At 36.7% G+C, this 18,395-nt stretch overlaps 1 protein-coding gene across 2 annotated transcripts in view; it reads left to right on the top strand.

The window, feature by feature from the left end:
* GRID2 (glutamate ionotropic receptor delta type subunit 2) overlaps window positions 1-18,395 on the top strand; it is a 1,432,440-nt gene that overhangs the window by 884,236 nt on the left and 529,809 nt on the right. For both annotated transcript variants that reach the window (XM_053901394.1, XM_019464250.2), the window contains exons 7-8: window positions 93-254; window positions 17,643-17,762. In XM_053901394.1, the coding sequence (XP_053757369.1) occupies window positions 93-254; window positions 17,643-17,762 (282 nt within the window). The remainder of the gene's footprint in view (window positions 1-92; window positions 255-17,642; window positions 17,763-18,395) is intronic.

The raw sequence follows: 18,395 nt of genomic DNA, 5'->3' as shown, positions 1-18,395 counted from the left end.
CATGAACGGAGGCAGCTGAGCTGATGATTTTCTCCTAATTCTTGATGGTTGGCATCAGTGATTCTAATGATTACTGTCTAATGTCTTTTCAGATTTCAAACCTTTACATATATGACACGGTGCTTCTGCTTGCTAATGCTTTTCATAAGAAACTGGAGGACCGAAAATGGCACAGCATGGCAAGTTTGTCATGCATCAGAAAGAACTCTAAGCCCTGGCAGGGAGGGCGTTCCATGCTGGAGACTATCAAGAAGGTAACTTGTGACTAACGTTTCACTCTCCTTAATTTTCATGTAAAGGGATACAGTAAATCATTTTTGAGGGCATATCTTTCAAAAGGATGTTTTTTGTCACCAACATTGTTAGTCCAAAGCACAAAACAGTGTAATAGATGAGTAAAATATTAAAAACAACAACAACAACAAGGTCAGAAAGTCACATGCATGTATAAAACAAGGAGCCGTTACCTATTTGTAAGGATATATTACACGAGTATAGTTAGTGGTTGAAATTATTTGAATTGTATTTGTTATACCATTAGTATTAGAAATACTCAAATTATTTTGGTGCCTGTGACAAATACAAATACTTGTTTTTGTTTGTTTGTTTGTTTGTTTGTTTGTTTGTTTTCTTTAAAATACACCATCAGGGGCGTCTGGGTGGCTCAGTTGGTTAAACGTCTGACTTTGGCTCAGGTCATGATCTCTGGTTTGTGAGTTCAGACCCCGCGTCGGACTCTGTGCTGGCAGCTCGGAGCCTGGAGCCTGCTTCAGATTCTGTGTCTCCCTCTGTCTCTGCCCCTGTCCCGCTCACACTCTGTCTGTCTCTCTAAATAAATAAATAAATAAGTAAATAAATAAACAAACAAACAAACAAACATTAAAAAAATTTTTAAATGCACCATGAACTGAAAAAAATAAACACAAGCCGTCACTGTTTTTCAATTACATGATACATGGTAAGACATTAGAAGCAATGATCTTTAATTTATCTTATAATCAAGATATAATTCATAAGCAGTACTATTTTGCAGCATTTAGGAACTATTTTAGCTATGTGGTGTGTTCTCCTTCCTCACTGTCAGTGTGGTGTTTAGCCTGGCTGTGACCCGCTCTGGCTCAGTACCTGCTCCGTTCCCAGGAGGCACTTTATGCTGTTAGGCTTCTCTCAATGGTTTGAGCAATTCTGCAGTTTATTAGCCTCTTTGTCATGTCATCCTTGCTGGCATTTTCTGTCTGTCTCGCACAGCTTCTTGGATTTAAAATGAAATGATTAATAAAACAAACAAATGTCTCCTGTACCCTTTACACAAAGAAGACAGACATTTAGAAGTTTATGTTCTTTATTTTACCCATCCTTTTCCTCTCTGCACGTGTTTGCCTTCCTCTTGTGAAACAAAAAAAGAAATAGCTAGTTGAAAGAAATGTGAATGCATTTAGAAAAGCCAGAGAAAAACCTAAACATCTATCATTAGAAGTGAACTAGAGGTACAAAAAAACAGAAGTGGAAGAAAGAAATGTTGCAAATGGAGAATAGCCTGGATCTTTCTCTTGATATGTTTCCTTTTTGTAAAAAGAATCACTTTAATGAGAATTTAGGCACTTATCAGCAGAAGTGCTTGAAAATCAAATGCATTGAATATATTGGCAGAGTAAGATATTTCAACTAAAATATGAATAAGTCAAATCTAAACTCAAGGTGTTGCCAAGATCTCCCTATCTGTCCATGTAGAGATTTGGCAGGTATGAATCCAAGGGAAGTTGTTGAACATGATTCTGATCCTGCCAATTTATTAGTTCAGGCTTTGGCTAGGATGCAGGAACTTGAATATATTCATTCTTCTGAACCCTTCTCACAAAGACAGAATAATAGTTTGGGAGGTTGCTTAGGAGATACTTACTTAGTGAAAGTATTAGCGGGAAGGAAATAAAGATACCATAATATGTAGGTAGTTCTTATGGAATAGTTCAATATATAAAATGTTGCTGCTGGAAAATGTATAATCAAAACAATAATATGATAATTATGACATTTATTTGGGGGGGGATATTTATATATTTGTCCTGGTGAGCTTTCAGCCTAATGATGCTTTTTAAAGAAATATATCCATTCAGTGTATTTAAAGACTAAGTTTGAATGATATATGTCATTGCAGATATTCAGTTACATTATTTTTTAAGTAAACTCTATGCCCAACGTGGGACTTAAATTTACAACCCCAAAAGCAAGAGTCACATGCTCAGTTTCATTATTTTTTGTTCCACATTTCAAATTGACTTAAAAAAAATGGAGGGTTTTTTTTTCCAGTCATAACTTTGCCTCATATGAGTGTTCTGGTCATCCCATTCATATGCCAAGGCTGATAATACTCCGCATACCAAAAAATTTTGAGAGAAAGATTACTACTCATACAGGAACTCCCAGGAGAGCAGAGTGGGCTCAGGAATGTCCAGGCTGGCTTGACCAAGCAGCAGGAGTGGGCTGGGCCCAGGTAGTGACTAGGAAGTAGGACTGGGGAAAGTTCCCATTTACTTGGGCTAGAGATTTTCAAGGCTTAAATTTCCAACTGGTATCAGACAAAAAGTTGCGGGATGAGCTTTGTTGATCAGCCTGTCCAAATGTGGAGCCACAGGGGAAAGGGAGACCAAAGCTTAGAAAGAAATCAGCAGCCAAACATCACAAATGAGGTCAGGCTCCTTATTACAGTGGGAATATTCTAGTAATAAAATTTTTAATTACATTCAAATAACCCCTGCGTGTCTCTATGAAAGGCATGCCGTATATACTTTACAAAGCCTCTGTGCTACTGCATGGAGACAACGAAGTGAAAGAATGAGGGTCTGTCCCTTAATTAATTTCTATTCTTTTTAACGGGGTGAGACAAAAGAGATAAAAAAGCAATGCAGCTGACATAAGTACTGTAAATGTCCAGAACATTTATACAGGGGCAGATAGCGGTTTCCATAAATTGAAGGTTTACAGTTTATTTTATGAATTTATAGAACAGATACTTCCACATTTCTCTTCTTTAAAAAAAAAAAAGAGGCTAATTCTCAAATGTTTATTTCTCCAAGGTATTATCAGTGACCTTGAAGCCATGCTATTTATATGAATTTTTAGATTATTTTTGAGAAAATGATATTTTTGTAAAATATTGGGTCTACCTATCCATGGACATGGTATCTATCTATATAGTCATCTTTTATAGCCCTCAGTAAAGACTTACAGTGTCCTTCATACATATTTTCATTATATTTCTCCTAAAATTTTATGAAGTTTTGATTATGTATATCTGCACGTGTGACACTATCATGAATATAATCTATTTCCATTATGTTTTCCAACTACATATTGTAGGTATGTAAGGTAGTGGTTGATGTCTGATATATTTGGTGATTAAGCTGATCAACTCTTGAAACTTGAGTCCTGATTCTCACCTCTTTCTTTGTAGTTTATTCTCTTGTCTTTTCAAGTGGACATTGATACCATCCTCAAGTAAAATTAATGTTGTCACCTAATTCTAATATTTTATGTATTTTTTGAACTTTTAAAAAACTTTTCTTGGGGGCTGTCAGGTACACCATAGAGCTCTGTGTCCTTCAGAGGTGGCCACTTTTCCCTGCTTGAGGTGACGATATCAGGTCATATCTTTCTCTGAGACGTAGAGGTGAGGATTCAACCTCTACAGAAGAGATGCAACTGATACCAAACTGGCCTAGAGCTGACCTGCAGAACCCTGACATGCAGGACACAGTATTTTCCAGCTCTCATTTGATGCATTCTTCAATTCTTCATCTTAGTTTTAATGCTAATTCACCACTCACATGTGGCACTTCCAGCTCTTGGGAAGAGGGAACCTTAAGCTGTGATGTTAGTGGCACATCGGAGGCAGAGACCTGATGTGGGGATCTACATGAAAGTGTTTGTAGGTGAATTTTCAGGATGAGCCAGCAACAGAGATACAGTGGCCGGTGAGCAGTCTCTAGGCCAAAACTTGTGATTTGAGCAACATACATAAATATGGCAATGTGCAAAGAAAATTTAAGGGGATTTCTTCAACATCTTATTGACTGTCTTGATAAAGAAGAAAATGTTGCCATAGACATTGCTGGGCCTTTGTGCATGCAGTGATAAGGATATTGATATAACTGGGGAGTCATGTTATTTTTATATATCTGATATATTGTCAAGTTAGCTCACATACAGTGTATACAGTGTGTTCTTAGCTTTAGAAATAGATTTCTGTGATTCATCACGTATATACAACACCCAGTGCTCATCCCAACAAGTGCCCTCCTCAATGTCCATCACCCCCTTTCCCTGCCCCCACCCCCACCAACCCCCAGTTTGTTCTCTGTTATTAAGAACCTCTTATGGTTTGCCTCCCTCTTTGTTTCTATTTTTTTCTTTACCCTCCCCCATGGTCTTCTGTTAAGTTCCTCAAATTCCACACATGAGTGAAAACATGGTGTCTGTCTTTCTCTGACTGACTTATTTCATTTAGCATAATACCCTCAAGTTCCATCCACATTGTTGAAAATGGCAGGATTTCATTCTTTTCTATTGCTGAATAGTATTCCTTTGTGTGTGTATATATGTGTATATATATTTTATATATATATATATTAACATATATATGCATTATACACACACACACACACACACACACACATATATGAAACACATCTTCTTTATCTATTCATCAGCTGATGGACATTTGGGCTCTTTCCATAACTTGGCTATTGTTGATAGCACTGCTGTAAACTTGGGATACATGCACCCCTATGAATCAACATTCCTGTATCTTTTTGATACATTCCTAGCAGTGCTGTTGCTGGGTTGTAGGGTAATTATATTTTTAATTTTTTGAGGAACCTCCACACTATTTTCCAAAGTGGCTGCACCAGTCTGCATTTCCACCAAAAATGCAAGAGGGTTCCCCTTTCTCCACATCCTCACCAACATCTCTTGTTTACTGAATTGTTAATTTTAGCCACTTTGACCCATGTGTGGTGGTATCACAATGTGGATTCTTCTCAGAGCTAGAACAAGCAATCCTAAAATTTGTATGGAACCACAGAATACCCTTAATAACCAAAGTAATGTTGAAAAAGAAAACCAAGCAGCACTCTCAACAATAGCCAAATTATGGAAAGAGCCTAAATGTCCATCAACTGATGAATGGATAAAGAAATTGTGGTTTATATACACAATGGAATACTACGTGGCAATGAGAAAAAATGAAATATGGCCTTTTGTAGCAACGTGGATGGAACTGGAGAGTGTGATGCTAAGTGAAATAAGCCATACAGAGAAAGACAGATACCATATGGTTTCACTCTTATATGGATCCTGAGAAACATAACAGAAACCCATGGGGGAAGGGAAGGAAAAAAAAAAAAAAGAGGTTAGAGTGGGAGAGAGCCAAAGCATAAGAGACTGTTAAAAACTGAGAACAAACTGAGGGTTGATGGGGGGTGGGAGGGAGGGGAGAGTGGGTGATGGGTATTGAGGAGGGCACCTTTTGGGATGACCACTGGGTGTTGTATGGAAACCAATTTGACAGTAAATTTCATATATTAAATAATAAAAAAAAAGAACCCAATGTACTAATTACTATTTGCTAAATAGATTTTTTCATTAAAAAAAAAAAAAAAAAAGAAAACCAAAGCTGGAGACACCACAATCCCAGACTTTAGCCTCTACTACAAAGCTGTAATCATCAAGACAGCATGGTATTAGCACAAAAACAGACACATAGACCAATAGAATATAATTGAGAACCCAGATTTGGACCCACAAATGTATGGTCAACTAATCTTTGACAAAGCAGGAAAGAGTATCCAGTGGAAAAAAGACAGTCTCTGTAGCAAATGGGGCTGGGAGAACTGGATGGCAACATGCAGAGGAATGAAACTGGACCACTTTCTTAACACCATACACAAAAATAAATTCAAATGGATGAAAGACCTAAATGTGAGACAGGAAACCATCAAAACCCTAGAAGAGAAAACAGGCAACAACCTCATTGACCTGGGCTGCAGCCACTTCTAACTTGACACATCTCCACGGACAAGGGAAATAAAAGTAAAAATGAACTATTGGGAGTTCATCAAGATAAAAGCTTCTGCACAGCAAAGGAAACAACCAACAAAACTAAAAGGCAACCGATGGAATGGGAGAAGATACTTGCAAATCACATGTCAGATAGAGGGCTAGTATACAAAATCTATAAAGAACTTACCAAACTCAACACCTGAAAAACAAATAATCCAGTGAAGAAATGGGCAGAAGACATGAATAAACATTTTTTCCAAAGAAGACATCCAAATGGCTAAAAGACACATGAAAAGATGCTCAAAATAATCATCTGAGTAGTCATCTTAAAGTGTAAACTGTGAACAAATGAAATCATTTGCAAAAATCTATACAGACAGCCCATCTGCCACTCAACTTTAGCATGGCTATCAATGAGATCTTCTTTGACAGTTACCTGACTCAATCTTAGAACATCAGATTTAATGTGTGGAAGACTAATTACATGAGAAACCTGAACTTGAAGGCATTAACCAGTCTATCACCATGAGTGGCATGTTGATTAGGATGTCCCAGCTGCTTCCAGATGCAGAAGTCCTTCTTGCAATGCCAGGTGTGCACCACCCCCTCCACTGCCTTGGTGGAGATGGACCATGGCTTAATCACTGAGCCCCATGTGGGTGAGTGCTCACCCATAACCACTCTGTGTTCTCAGGAAAGCAGATGATCAAACTTCAAGAGTCTCCTGAAAATATGCCTGCAAGGCAAATGCCTCACACTGCCATCCTTTTTGCTCACAATGATCTTGTTGGCAAGGTTCAACCTGGGGACAAAATAAACATTACAGACGTCTATCTGTAATGTTACTTACTGAGTCCATTCAAGAGTGAGTAATGTGAAGTCTGTTCACAAAATCCACATTGATGACATTTATTATCAGAAAATTGATGCAGAACATTTGCATAAAGAAGTAGATGAAGATATAGAACAGAAACTTTTTCAGAGAAGCATGTGGAATTGCACAAAGAACTTTACAAAAAAAGAAGGCATTTATGAGATCCTTGATTCAGCCTCAGCTCCAAGCTTGTAAGAACATGATGATTTAAAAGGGGGGAATCTTGCTTCAGCTTTTCCTTGGAAAAAGGAAAGATTTTAGTCACATGGGAAGGGTCAGACTTTGTGCTGAGAACAACATCCTGATGTGTGGTGACCCAAAGACCAGTAAGTTCCAGCTTCTGCATGTGTGTATATATATATATATATATACTGGAATGACCTTGAGATAAGGCAAGTGGGCCTGAAGACTGGTACCTTTGTCCTGAGTGACAGTAGCATCTGCTGTATTGATGTTTGTGAAGATAAATGAAAATACAAGATCAGCATCGCACAAAGTCATGGGATGACTGACTCTATTGCAAAGGCTGGGATTATTGATCAGCTCGATGCATGCACCCTTATCCTGGCAGCAGCAAATTCTATGGAGTCTCAGTGGAATTCTAAAAAACACAACCATTGGTAATATACAGCTACCTCATGTATTATTATCAAGGTTTGATTTGATCTTCCTCATCCTGGACCCGCAGGATGAAGCCTATGACAAGGATCTGATTCACCACCGTGTGGCTCTGTACTACCAGAGCAAGGAGCAAGTGGAGAAGAGGTTCACAAACATGGCGGCACTGAAGAATTACATTGCTTATGCTCACAGAACCGTCGTGTCTTGGCTGAGCCAGGAATCCAGTCAGGCTCTCATCCAGGCTTATATAGATTTGAGGAGAATGCAGAAGATTGGTAGTAGCTGAGGAATGGTTTCTGTATACTTTTGATAGCTGGACTCATGAGTTCACTTAGCAGAAACCCTGGGTTGGCACTGTGGACATCTCTTCTTACCACAGAAATGAGTGCCACCTCTCCGAAATGGAAAGAAGAGTTAGCTGAAGCACTGAAAAAACTTATTTTATGTAAGAACATCAGCTCTAAAATACTCACAACTTTTTGAAGATATTCAAGGACACTCTGACATAGCAATTACCAAAGATATGTTTGACGAAGCACTTCGTGCTTTGTCTGATGATGACGTCTTGACAGTGACTAGAAAAGCTGTTTGCTTGCCCTGAATCTTTTGTGAATAGTGCTGTGTGTTCTGCTTGTCTGCACTTGGGCATTGCATTTGCATCCATATATGTTTGGCATATAGGCCAATCAGCTGCCGCTGCAGCCATCAGCAGAAATAGATTAAGATCATTATCTGGCTCCATAAAAATGTTTTAACTTGGGTTCCGTTTTCTTAGTAAAGTGTGTTTTCATAAAGTGTATGTTTTCATTACCCCACACACACACATTTTGAGTAAAAACATGGTGCCAACTTGCAACATACACAGTAGAAATTATTTTCTTGCCATGACATTTTTAGCACCAGGGCTTTTAATCTGTACATATATACAGATAGCAGGATGTCAGTGTTTTTGAAGATGGCAGTCTGGGTGTTTTTTGTTTGTTGGTCGGTTGGTTGGTTGGTTGGTTTGGTGTTTTTGGTTTTGGTTTCGGTTTTCTGCTAAACTCTCTAATAGCAAGCATCCATATGCTAGGGATTATTGTAATATGAGATAAGAGTTTAAACCAGAGCCTTTTTCCCTGTTATAGCAGTCAAACATAATTCCTTCTAGAAGCTAGTTCTTATGGAATTAATGATTGGAAATGATCGAGTTCTAGGTTAATGTCTGCCACTTTATTGTAATATGAAAAACTTTTTTTTCTAAGTAAGTTATAGAGATAATTTAAAAAATAATAAAATAAAACTTTTCTTGGCTAACTGCTTTAGCTTCCACTTCTAAACTTCCATAATTTTGATAGTAAATAGAATCTTAGTTTTATAAATATGCCACAAGTATTTTGCTATTAAATATATCAAAGGTAGTATTTGAAAAGATATCTTTAATTCTTTTTTTAAGTTTTTTATTAATTTTGAGAGAGACAGAGACAGTGTTGAGTGGGGGAGGGTCAGAGAGAGAGAGAGAGAGAAAAATAGAAAGAAAGAGAGAGAGAGAGAATCCTAAGCAGGCTCTGTGCTGCCAACGCAGAGGTCAACACGGGGGGTCAAACTCAAAAAACATGAGATTATGACCTGATCCGAAACCAAGAGTCGGATGCTCTGAGCCACCCAGGAACCCCTGAAAGGATATTTTTTAATTAGATAAAGAGTGTACCTTTCCAATACGTTTTGTTTTACTTTTTTTTTTAATTTTTAGAATTCATTAGTAACCCTTACAATTTTAGAGTAGCAAGGTCAAATAAAGTTAACTCTTCCCCAATTTTAAGATGGAGAAAACTGAACCTCAGAAAAATTAAATGACTTATTAAGGGTTGTTTACAAAGCTAATTAGTTTCAGTACCAAGTTGTTTGGCTTCCAGCCTTGTGTTCTGTATACCATACAATTGACCCTTTTTCTTGTTCATAATGGTAGCTTTTATTCACTACTGTCAGATTCATTTGGCTAAAGAAAACACACACCCCAAGAAATCAAAGGTGTAAGTACCATGTGCAAATATTATGTTAACAATATCTTAGTGTCTGTCAATGTGGCTTTTTCAAATGCCTTGAATTTGGAGCTGAATTGATGAGTGACTGCATTTTTAAAAGCTCTTGTGACAAAACGTTTGTTAGCACACATATGCATTCTTTATTATGAGAAGCTACATTTAATTGGAATATATATTTTGGTAAGGACTCTTCATGTTGTATAATTTAGACTTGTTGATGTTATATATCCTAGAGAAAACTTTCAAACATTTTAAACTAAATAATAAGTAAAACAAAAGCTGAGCAGCTCTGGAAGAGAGTGGGGAGGACCTCCCCAGGTGGACTCCCACCACAACTGGTTCTTAGAAACACAGTTTGAAAACCAGGGACATTTAGAAACCAGTTTAATCCATACAAATATACCACCTTCCTTAGACTCTGGAATAATATTACACCAGGCAATGTGGGCAGAGTATTTTTATTTACAGACTTGTTCTAAAATTAAACGGCGATGATTTTCTATTTTTTCTTATTTTTAATGTTGATTCAGCTTCCAAGAGTACAGTCTGTTCATTCATGTATTTATCACTCCTTTAACAGACATTTATCAAATGTCTGTAGTGTGGAATGTATTATTCAAACTCTTTCATGTGATTATCCAAAAAAGAATTTAGAGCCTAGTAGTGAATATTGGCATTATTATGAAAACAGCTGTACTCTAAGGTGAGAGACAACAAAAGGCCCCAAGCATGGCAAAAATAGGACACCGTGGAATCTTAGAGTGTACTGTGCAGACCCCCATTTCTCAGCTGAGGTGCTCCTTCCTGGGAAGGCTGACACCTAGCCTCTGTGCAGGAACTGCTCTGGGCAGCAGGGAGCTGTTCCACTCCCTTCCTGGAATTGCATGCATCCAGTGACTGGTCATTGCACAATGGTCTGAGTTCCATGCCTCCAAGTGGAATAACTCCGAAGAGTTATTTTACTACAGACTGGCCATGGCATCACCTCAGCTGGTGCTGTATTTCCATCACTGTGTCACCTCTCCCTTTGTGGCCCTTATTCTTGTACTCCTTTGCAAGTGCTTTTCCTAGGAGCACTTCTGATAACCTCCTGCAGACAAGCAAATCATTTCAGAGCTATTTCCCTGGGAACCCGACCCAAAACACAGAAAACAGATGAGAAAATTTTCATGAAACTGGTAGCATATTAACGGGAACTTGAAAATTAACAGGTGTAAGATACGTAAAGCTATGGAGAAGAGGACATGTCAGGTGGTAGGAGCACTCTAGCTGACATATCTATTTGAATAAATCATGTGGACAGTGACAACAATTGACTAACTTACCAGAGTGGATAAAATGCATAGAGAGACTAGTCTAGACTGAAAAGATATTGAGGAAAGGAATTTATTTTGTAGATGAGTAAAAGACCCTAAAGAATTTTTGAACATGGATATGACAAAGATGAGACCTGAGTTTTAGAAAGAAAAGGCTTATATATTAAAAAAATTTTTCAAAAATTCAAATTTCTTTAATTAAAAAAAACTAAGAAAAATATTACACTCAAAATATGTGATTACATATAAAAGCACTGACATTTTCTGTGTGTTCTACATGAGTAAGACAACCAAGATTTGATAGATCCTTAAATCAAATACTTCTGCATTGGCATAATTGATCAATTTCTGCTAAATCCTTTATGGTGATTTTTTAAAATTTTGTTTTTAACATTTACTCATTTTTGAGAGACACAGAGCGCGAGTGGGGAAGGGGCAGAGAGAGAGGGAGACACAGAATCCAAAGCAGGTTCCAGGTTCTGAGCTGTCAGCACAGAGCCTGACGCAGGGCTCGAATCCATAAGCTGTGGGATCATGAGCTGGGCTGAAGTCGGATGCTTAACCAGCTAAGCCACCCAGGCGCCCTAATAGTGGTTTTTTTAAATACGAAGTATGAGAAAATAGAACATATCAACCCTTGTGTCAGTATCTAAAATCATTTAGTACCAATATATTTTCTTGTATTGGTACCAAATCTATCTAAAAGAGATCTTTTTTTTTTAAAGTTTATGTATTGATTTTGAGAAAGACAGTGCACATGTGTGAGCAAGGGAGGGGCAGCGTGAGAGGGAAGGAGAATCCCAAGCAGGCTCCACACTAAAAGTGTCCCTAAAAGAGATCTTGATGCATGTTGATATCTAAAGTATTCTTGAAGCACCTGAGTGACTCAGGCAGTAAAGCGGCCAACTCTTGATTTCGGCTTTGCTCACGACTCATTGTTGGTGAGATTGTGCCCTGCATCAGGCTCCACATTGACAGCATGGAGCCAACTTGGGATTCTCTCTCTCCTATCTCTCTGCCCCTCCTCTCTCTCTCTCTCTCTTCTCTCTCTCTCTGTCTGTCTCTCATTTGTCTTAAAATAAATAAACATTTTTAAAAAAGTATTCTTTGAAATGGAAAAAATATTGAATTTATTCTAATTCTTATATGGTAATGTATTCATTCAACAAATATTTACTGAGCACTACCATATGCTGTACCGTGAGATCACAAAATAAGGAAGGAAAATAGAAGTATTAAAAATAGTACAAGTGTGATCAATTCTACAAAAGGGGAAACACCAACTGTTCTGGAAATATGTGACTGGAGGACCTACTTAGGTATAAGAATGACAGATAAGTGGAAACATGTTACATGAGTAGTTATTAGCCAAGAAAAGAAAAGGAGAGTATTCCAGGAATGGGGAGGAAGAATGTTTCATGCAAGGGCAACAGAGTTGTCTCAGGATTGGAGGAAAGAGTGCTTTGCACATTTAAGCACCTGGAATAAGACTGGGGTAGCTAGAATAAATGTAGAGTAGGGACACGGTTCCTTATTAGCTAAAATAGGGTAGACAGGGAAAGATCATGAAGGGAAAACCACGTTAAATTTCCTAAACTTTATTCAAGGGGTAAGGTTAAGCTACTGAGGTATATTAAATGGGAGCAGGAGTGACGAAATCATATCACTCAGTGGCTGCCAAGTGGAGAATCCACGAGGCAGCTGCCACTGGACCAATACAGACTGGATGAGAAAACTCCAGTAAAGAGGCTGGTGCTCCAACTCGAAGGAAACTAAGGGCGATGGTCATGGGGATGGATAGAAATAGATGTCTTTGAGAGAGATTTAGGTGATTGAAATAAGATTTGGTGATTTAACATAAATGTGAGGGGACAAAAGAAGATTCTAGGCATCTGGCTTGGAGAAAAATAACTCTAATAAGTTGAAGATTTTGTTGTTATTGTTGTTATTTAATTTGTAAACTTAGAGGAATGGAAACATATTACTTTGTTTTTTGTGTGCCATATAGAATTTACGAACCTGGAGAAGAGAGAGATAATTTAGGAAATCATAATCTGACTTACCAGCAACAGTATTGACTTGGAATATAATATAGCCTTTTTATAAAACGTGTGCAAATAAACTTTTTTTTTGCTACCAGAACTTTTAAAATGCAGTGTGTGCCCTTAAAATAGGGCTTCTTGTGGACGTGTCAATATATTCTCTGACTTTAGGGCATTTGAAGTGTATAAAATATAGTGGATTTTTTGAGCAGTCCACTATGATATACATACGTTATATTGGACACACAGTTTATATAAGTCCACTGGGATATACATACATTATATTGGACACACAGTTTATATAGTCTAGAGGAAAAGGTATGAAGCACAGGGTAGAGGATTCAGCTCAGGCTCCTCAAATAACTGGTCTGGACCTCAGTTTCTTTTCCTGTAAGATAAGATAGCATGATCAGATTACTAGTAATATCCTGTTTACTCTCAGTTTGCTCCAAGTATCTACTATGAATGAATATTTGAATGTATACATATGTAAATACACATATGTACACATATACGCACATATATACACGTAGAAATGTTATATGGCAACTTCAAATTTTCCTAAACATTTCACACCAGTGAAGTTTTTATTTTTCGTTTTAATTTTTTTGTGGTCTTCTTCATCTTATATTGTAGTATTTATCTACCATTATGTTTCTTTTCTGGGTAAAAAATGTAGTATTTTCCTTCTGTCAGGGATTTTTCTCTCTGAAATTAACTTATGAGACATGAGGGCACCAGGGCACAGCACTGTGTCTGGCATCTTTCAGTGTGTCCTCTGCCTTTTTGGACTCCTGTTTATTTACAGGGTGTTCTTGTTTACCAAACATGTCTGCACATTCTAAGGAATCTAGAAATATGTATCAGGAAATTAGATGAGTATCATAAATATTTGATGTTCCAGATGATCCTCCAAAAGTATCTCTAAGTTACCGTGCAGTTCAAGCATAGGGAAAATTCTTTCAGCTTCGTAATAGAGACACATAAATTCTTAGCAAATATTTTTTTCTTCTTCTTTTTTTCCCCAGCATACCCTCTCTATAGGAGAACAACAAACTATTGCCTTTTGAGCAACCGATGATCCAGTGGTAAATTATTCCCAACTTTTGATTCTCCTTATTTTATTTTTCTTCCTTTCTCCTTTCTATATTTGATACCCACTGGTATTTCTATAAAGATTGGGTAGGATGAAATCCAGACCAGTTTCACTTGATATTTTAAAAAAGGTTTACACTGGCAGCAATTTTTACTGTCCAGTTAAAGGACATGTAGAAATTACTTGTATGTGTTGTTCATACTATCAGTGTCCCACGAGTTTCTTCTGTTTAGAATCTGCTGTGTCACCAAAGAGATAAAAAATGCAACTGTGCATGTACAAAGATAATGACTGCTCATTACCACCTGGCCAGCACATATTTTTATCAAGGCTCAGTTTTCAAAGTTGATCTGAGGATAGATGAAGAAATAAAAATAAAAAGCTCAAAAACATGGGAATAGACTTAAGCAATAAAAAATCAGAGAGGTTAAGTTTGGGCCGGATAACAAGGGGCTTCAATTAAAGGGTTTATTTTCTTGAAATACCAACCTCTCAAGCATCCCTTATGTCTTCATGAGGAAAGGTTTTACTGATTACACATGCTAACATCTCATTAAGAATGGAACATAAGGAAGATAAATTACAGAGTCAAAAGGTGAACAAGGTAAGTGGAGGCCACAGTTAACTAAATGCAGGTCCCTTGATTTGTGTGTTTGTGTGTGTGTGTGTGTGTGTGTGTGTGTGTGTGTTTTGTACCATGTATACAATGTAAGTAGACTAACTTGCTCAGGACCAGATACAAACTAGGGATAAAAACACTGGCCTAGAGTGACCACGTGAGTATTGATTGGGAGTAATAGTAATATAGTGCTAGACTGTTTAGTGCTCAAAAGTCTAAAAATGTCAGGAGTATAGCATTTTTGCAATGTAGCAATCATACTGAGTTATAATATTTTTGTTCTTTTCCCTAGAAATAAGTACTAAGACAGAAATTTAAACTCTTGTCTAATTAGGAGATATTATTGGGGTAGATGTGTGAAAGAAGACAAGAAAATCTCTAATAAGATTTTTGAAAACCAACAGTTTGAACTTATGTGTAAAAATATGTTATATTTGTCAAACTCCTACAGTATTTGCCATTTAGAGATATTACTGATAATAAGATCCACTGTACTTACCCCAGTCTTTAAATTCTTAAGTGGTAATTTGGTTAGTTGAGATGTTATTACTTAGTAAATAAAGTAAAAAGCATCAACCTGGCTTGCAATAATGGACTAATTTACGCATATCAAAGATACAGGCAGTCAGGAGACACAGAGGAGAGAGATTGTGGGGTGTTCTACATGGCTCTCCAAATCCTTTCTTCCTACATTGGACACGCACACTCTGTCTTTAAGGAAAGTTTTATTGGTTTACCCCACATAATTTACATTATGAAATATCTCCACTTTTACTCTAGAAAGTGTAAAGCTTTAAGACATTTTCCTGGCAGCCATAAGCAATTATTCTACAGATCCTGAGTTTATTTACTACACAGGACATCCTGCTAAGGACTTTTATAGATACAGACTCTTTTTCCTACTAAATATTACTAGTCTCTACCTGGAGGTCCAGTTGACAAAGGCAACCTCCTTTCTTTTTTTTTTCCCCCCTGGCCTGCACCACTCACCTCCTCAACACATGTAACAGTAGAAGAAGTGAATGGGATTTTAGACCAGTTGCTTTAACACTTTTTTCCCCCAATTACTAATCAGTGAAATGTAATTGAGTCAAAATTTGCAAAAACCATTCCCAAAAACATGTTACGATTTAAGCATATAATGAAATTTTGAAACCTTAGGGTTGCAAACTAGCTGAAAAAGATCAGGAGTATGCCTACAATTTCTGGAAGAACTGGAAAGTCTTTAAAATTAAAGAATGAAATAATCATGTAGAAATCGTGATGGTGATGATGATGATGATGATGATAGCAATTAAATTCTCACCACTTTTCAAGCACTTCTCTATATTCTTTATGGGTATGGTTTTATAAAACACATAATAATCTTCTAGGGTAGGCACTATTATTTTACCATTTAACAGATGTAGAAACTGGGGCATAGAGAAATTAAATGACTTAGTGAGGTTCACCAACAAGTAGATTCTGCCACCATTTATCAAATTTAGGAAGCCCGACTCCCAAATCCATGGTATTAACATAATCATATATGAGAAGAGCATAGACATATCAAATCCAACATATTTTTATTAATAAAACTAGATAATAAAAGAGAAGCTGGCCTATTAAAAAATACTAGTAGTGGGGTGCCTGGCTGGCTCCAACAGTTAAGCATCTGACTTCGGCTCACGTCATGATCTTGCAGTTCCTGGGTTCAAGCCTCATGTCGGGCTCTATCTATGCTGACAGCTCAGAGCCTGGAGCCTATTCGGATTCTGTGTCTTCTTTTCTCTCTGCCCCTCCCCTGCTTGCACCCTGTCTCTCTCCTTCTCTCAAAAATAAAATAAAAACATTTTTAAAAAAATTAAAAACTAATAGTGGAGAATCAGTTTTGTTGATTATCGCTGTGGCAAAAATGAAGTAAATACTGAAATTAATGAGTAAACAAAGGTTTATTGAATATCTGTTTTGAATGTAGTGTCATATGAGGGCCTACAAGACACAGATGAAATAGAAGTTGTAGCAAATAGCATAAAACCTGCCAAAAAAGACTGGAAGTTGAGTTAGAGGATATGGCAAATGAGATATACTTAAGTATCAGCATCAGAGAGGTGATAATTGAAGCAATTTTCAAACAGATAATTTTTCCAAATAAATGTGATTATCAGGCTAAAATTCTAAGTTAAAATGCTTTAGTATAGGAGTGATTTGGAATATGATTTTCATTTGTAAAGTTCTAAATAATGTGAAGGCATATAAACTAAACTGAGAAGAGTGGTAAACAAGAATGAGAGAAGTATGACCTACATTGCCATCTGTTGGGGAAATGAACATCTGTCACGTGGAATGAAAGATGAAGTTTGGAAATTCCCAATGAATCTCAACAGCCAGCATTACTATTTAAGAGCAAAAACAGATTTCAAGCCTAATTTAGCTTTTTAATTTTTTTTTAATTTGGAAAAGATATTTAAAGAAGAAAAAAAATGTCTCCAATCAGTTAGAAACCATGGCTTTTAAGATTCCCAGATACAATTTTAGATCAAATTAGAATAGAATTGTGCTAGAGAAAGAATATTGTCAAAACTTATCTCCAGAGTAGATTTTATGCTCTCCAGAAGCATCTTGTTTTCTGACTAATGAATCTGTGCATTTCATAAGATATGGTGGCAAAAATCCAACCCCAGAATTTAGTCTCAGTTCTAACATGGTGTCATTTTGAGTAGTCATTTCACTCTTCAGATCTAAATTCCCTTGTTTATAACGTGGATGAGATTGGATTAAGTTATTCCTGAGGTTACCTTTCAGTTGCTCTCCTATTTATTATGTGCACCTATTTTTAAAAAGCCTGTTAATAATTGCGTGCTTGAGATATTGATTTTATAGATAGAAATAGTGTTCCTACAGCTACTTTTTCTCCTTCTTTTCCACCCCTCTTCCTCATTATTAGTATTGTTGTTGTTGTTATTATTTTACTTCTTCTGAAATTTTACATCAGTATCTTTTCTCTCCTTTAGGGTGGAGTCAGTGGGTTGACTGGAGAGCTAGAATTTGGAGATAATGGAGGAAATCCCAATGTCCACTTTGAAATTCTTGGAACAAACTATGGAGAAGAGCTTGGCCGAGGTGTTCGCAAAGTAAGACTAGACACATTGATAAATGTTTTTTTTTTTTTTTCCTAAAGCAGCTATAATTTTGTTTGATTTTACTCCATGCAATATGGTTACAGGAGGTATTAAAGTTCATATTGTAGTTTGAAAGAGAAGGGGAAGGGGAGAATTACACATTTAAATGACCTTAAATACTTATCAGAAGTATTAAGCAATACATTCCACTTATGGCCTAGAATGATTAAAGGAAAAAAAGTAATCTAATGGTTTCCTAGGGAACTAGCATCATCTTCTATTCATTATAATAATTTTTATAAAATAGTGGATTTAATATTTATAGAATGCATATCTTCTTGGTTTTTAACTTGTAACATGAACAAAATCAGAATGAGAGCTTTGATAAATTTCATATAGTAAGAGGAAAGTCTACTCTAAAAAGTGACATTACAGGAATTCAAATTCTATCCTTGTCATGTAATAAGTAGAAAATGATTTGTAGGAAATTCGCTCTTGTTCTATACCACAGACCACATGTAAGAAGGTGAGTGATAATAAGGGATGTTTTATGAACTACTGGTACAATAGCTTTCTCAAGGACAAATATAAAAGGCCCTGTAGAAATTACTTGTCTATAGTTGGGATTTGCCATTTTTTATATAT

This window comes from Panthera pardus, unplaced genomic scaffold, assembly GCF_024362965.1.
Source record: "Panthera pardus isolate Hobbes unplaced genomic scaffold, ASM2436296v1 HiC_scaffold_13, whole genome shotgun sequence".
NCBI classification, from domain to species: Eukaryota; Metazoa; Chordata; class Mammalia; order Carnivora; family Felidae; genus Panthera; species Panthera pardus.
This window is presented reverse-complemented; position numbering and strand designations above follow the sequence as displayed.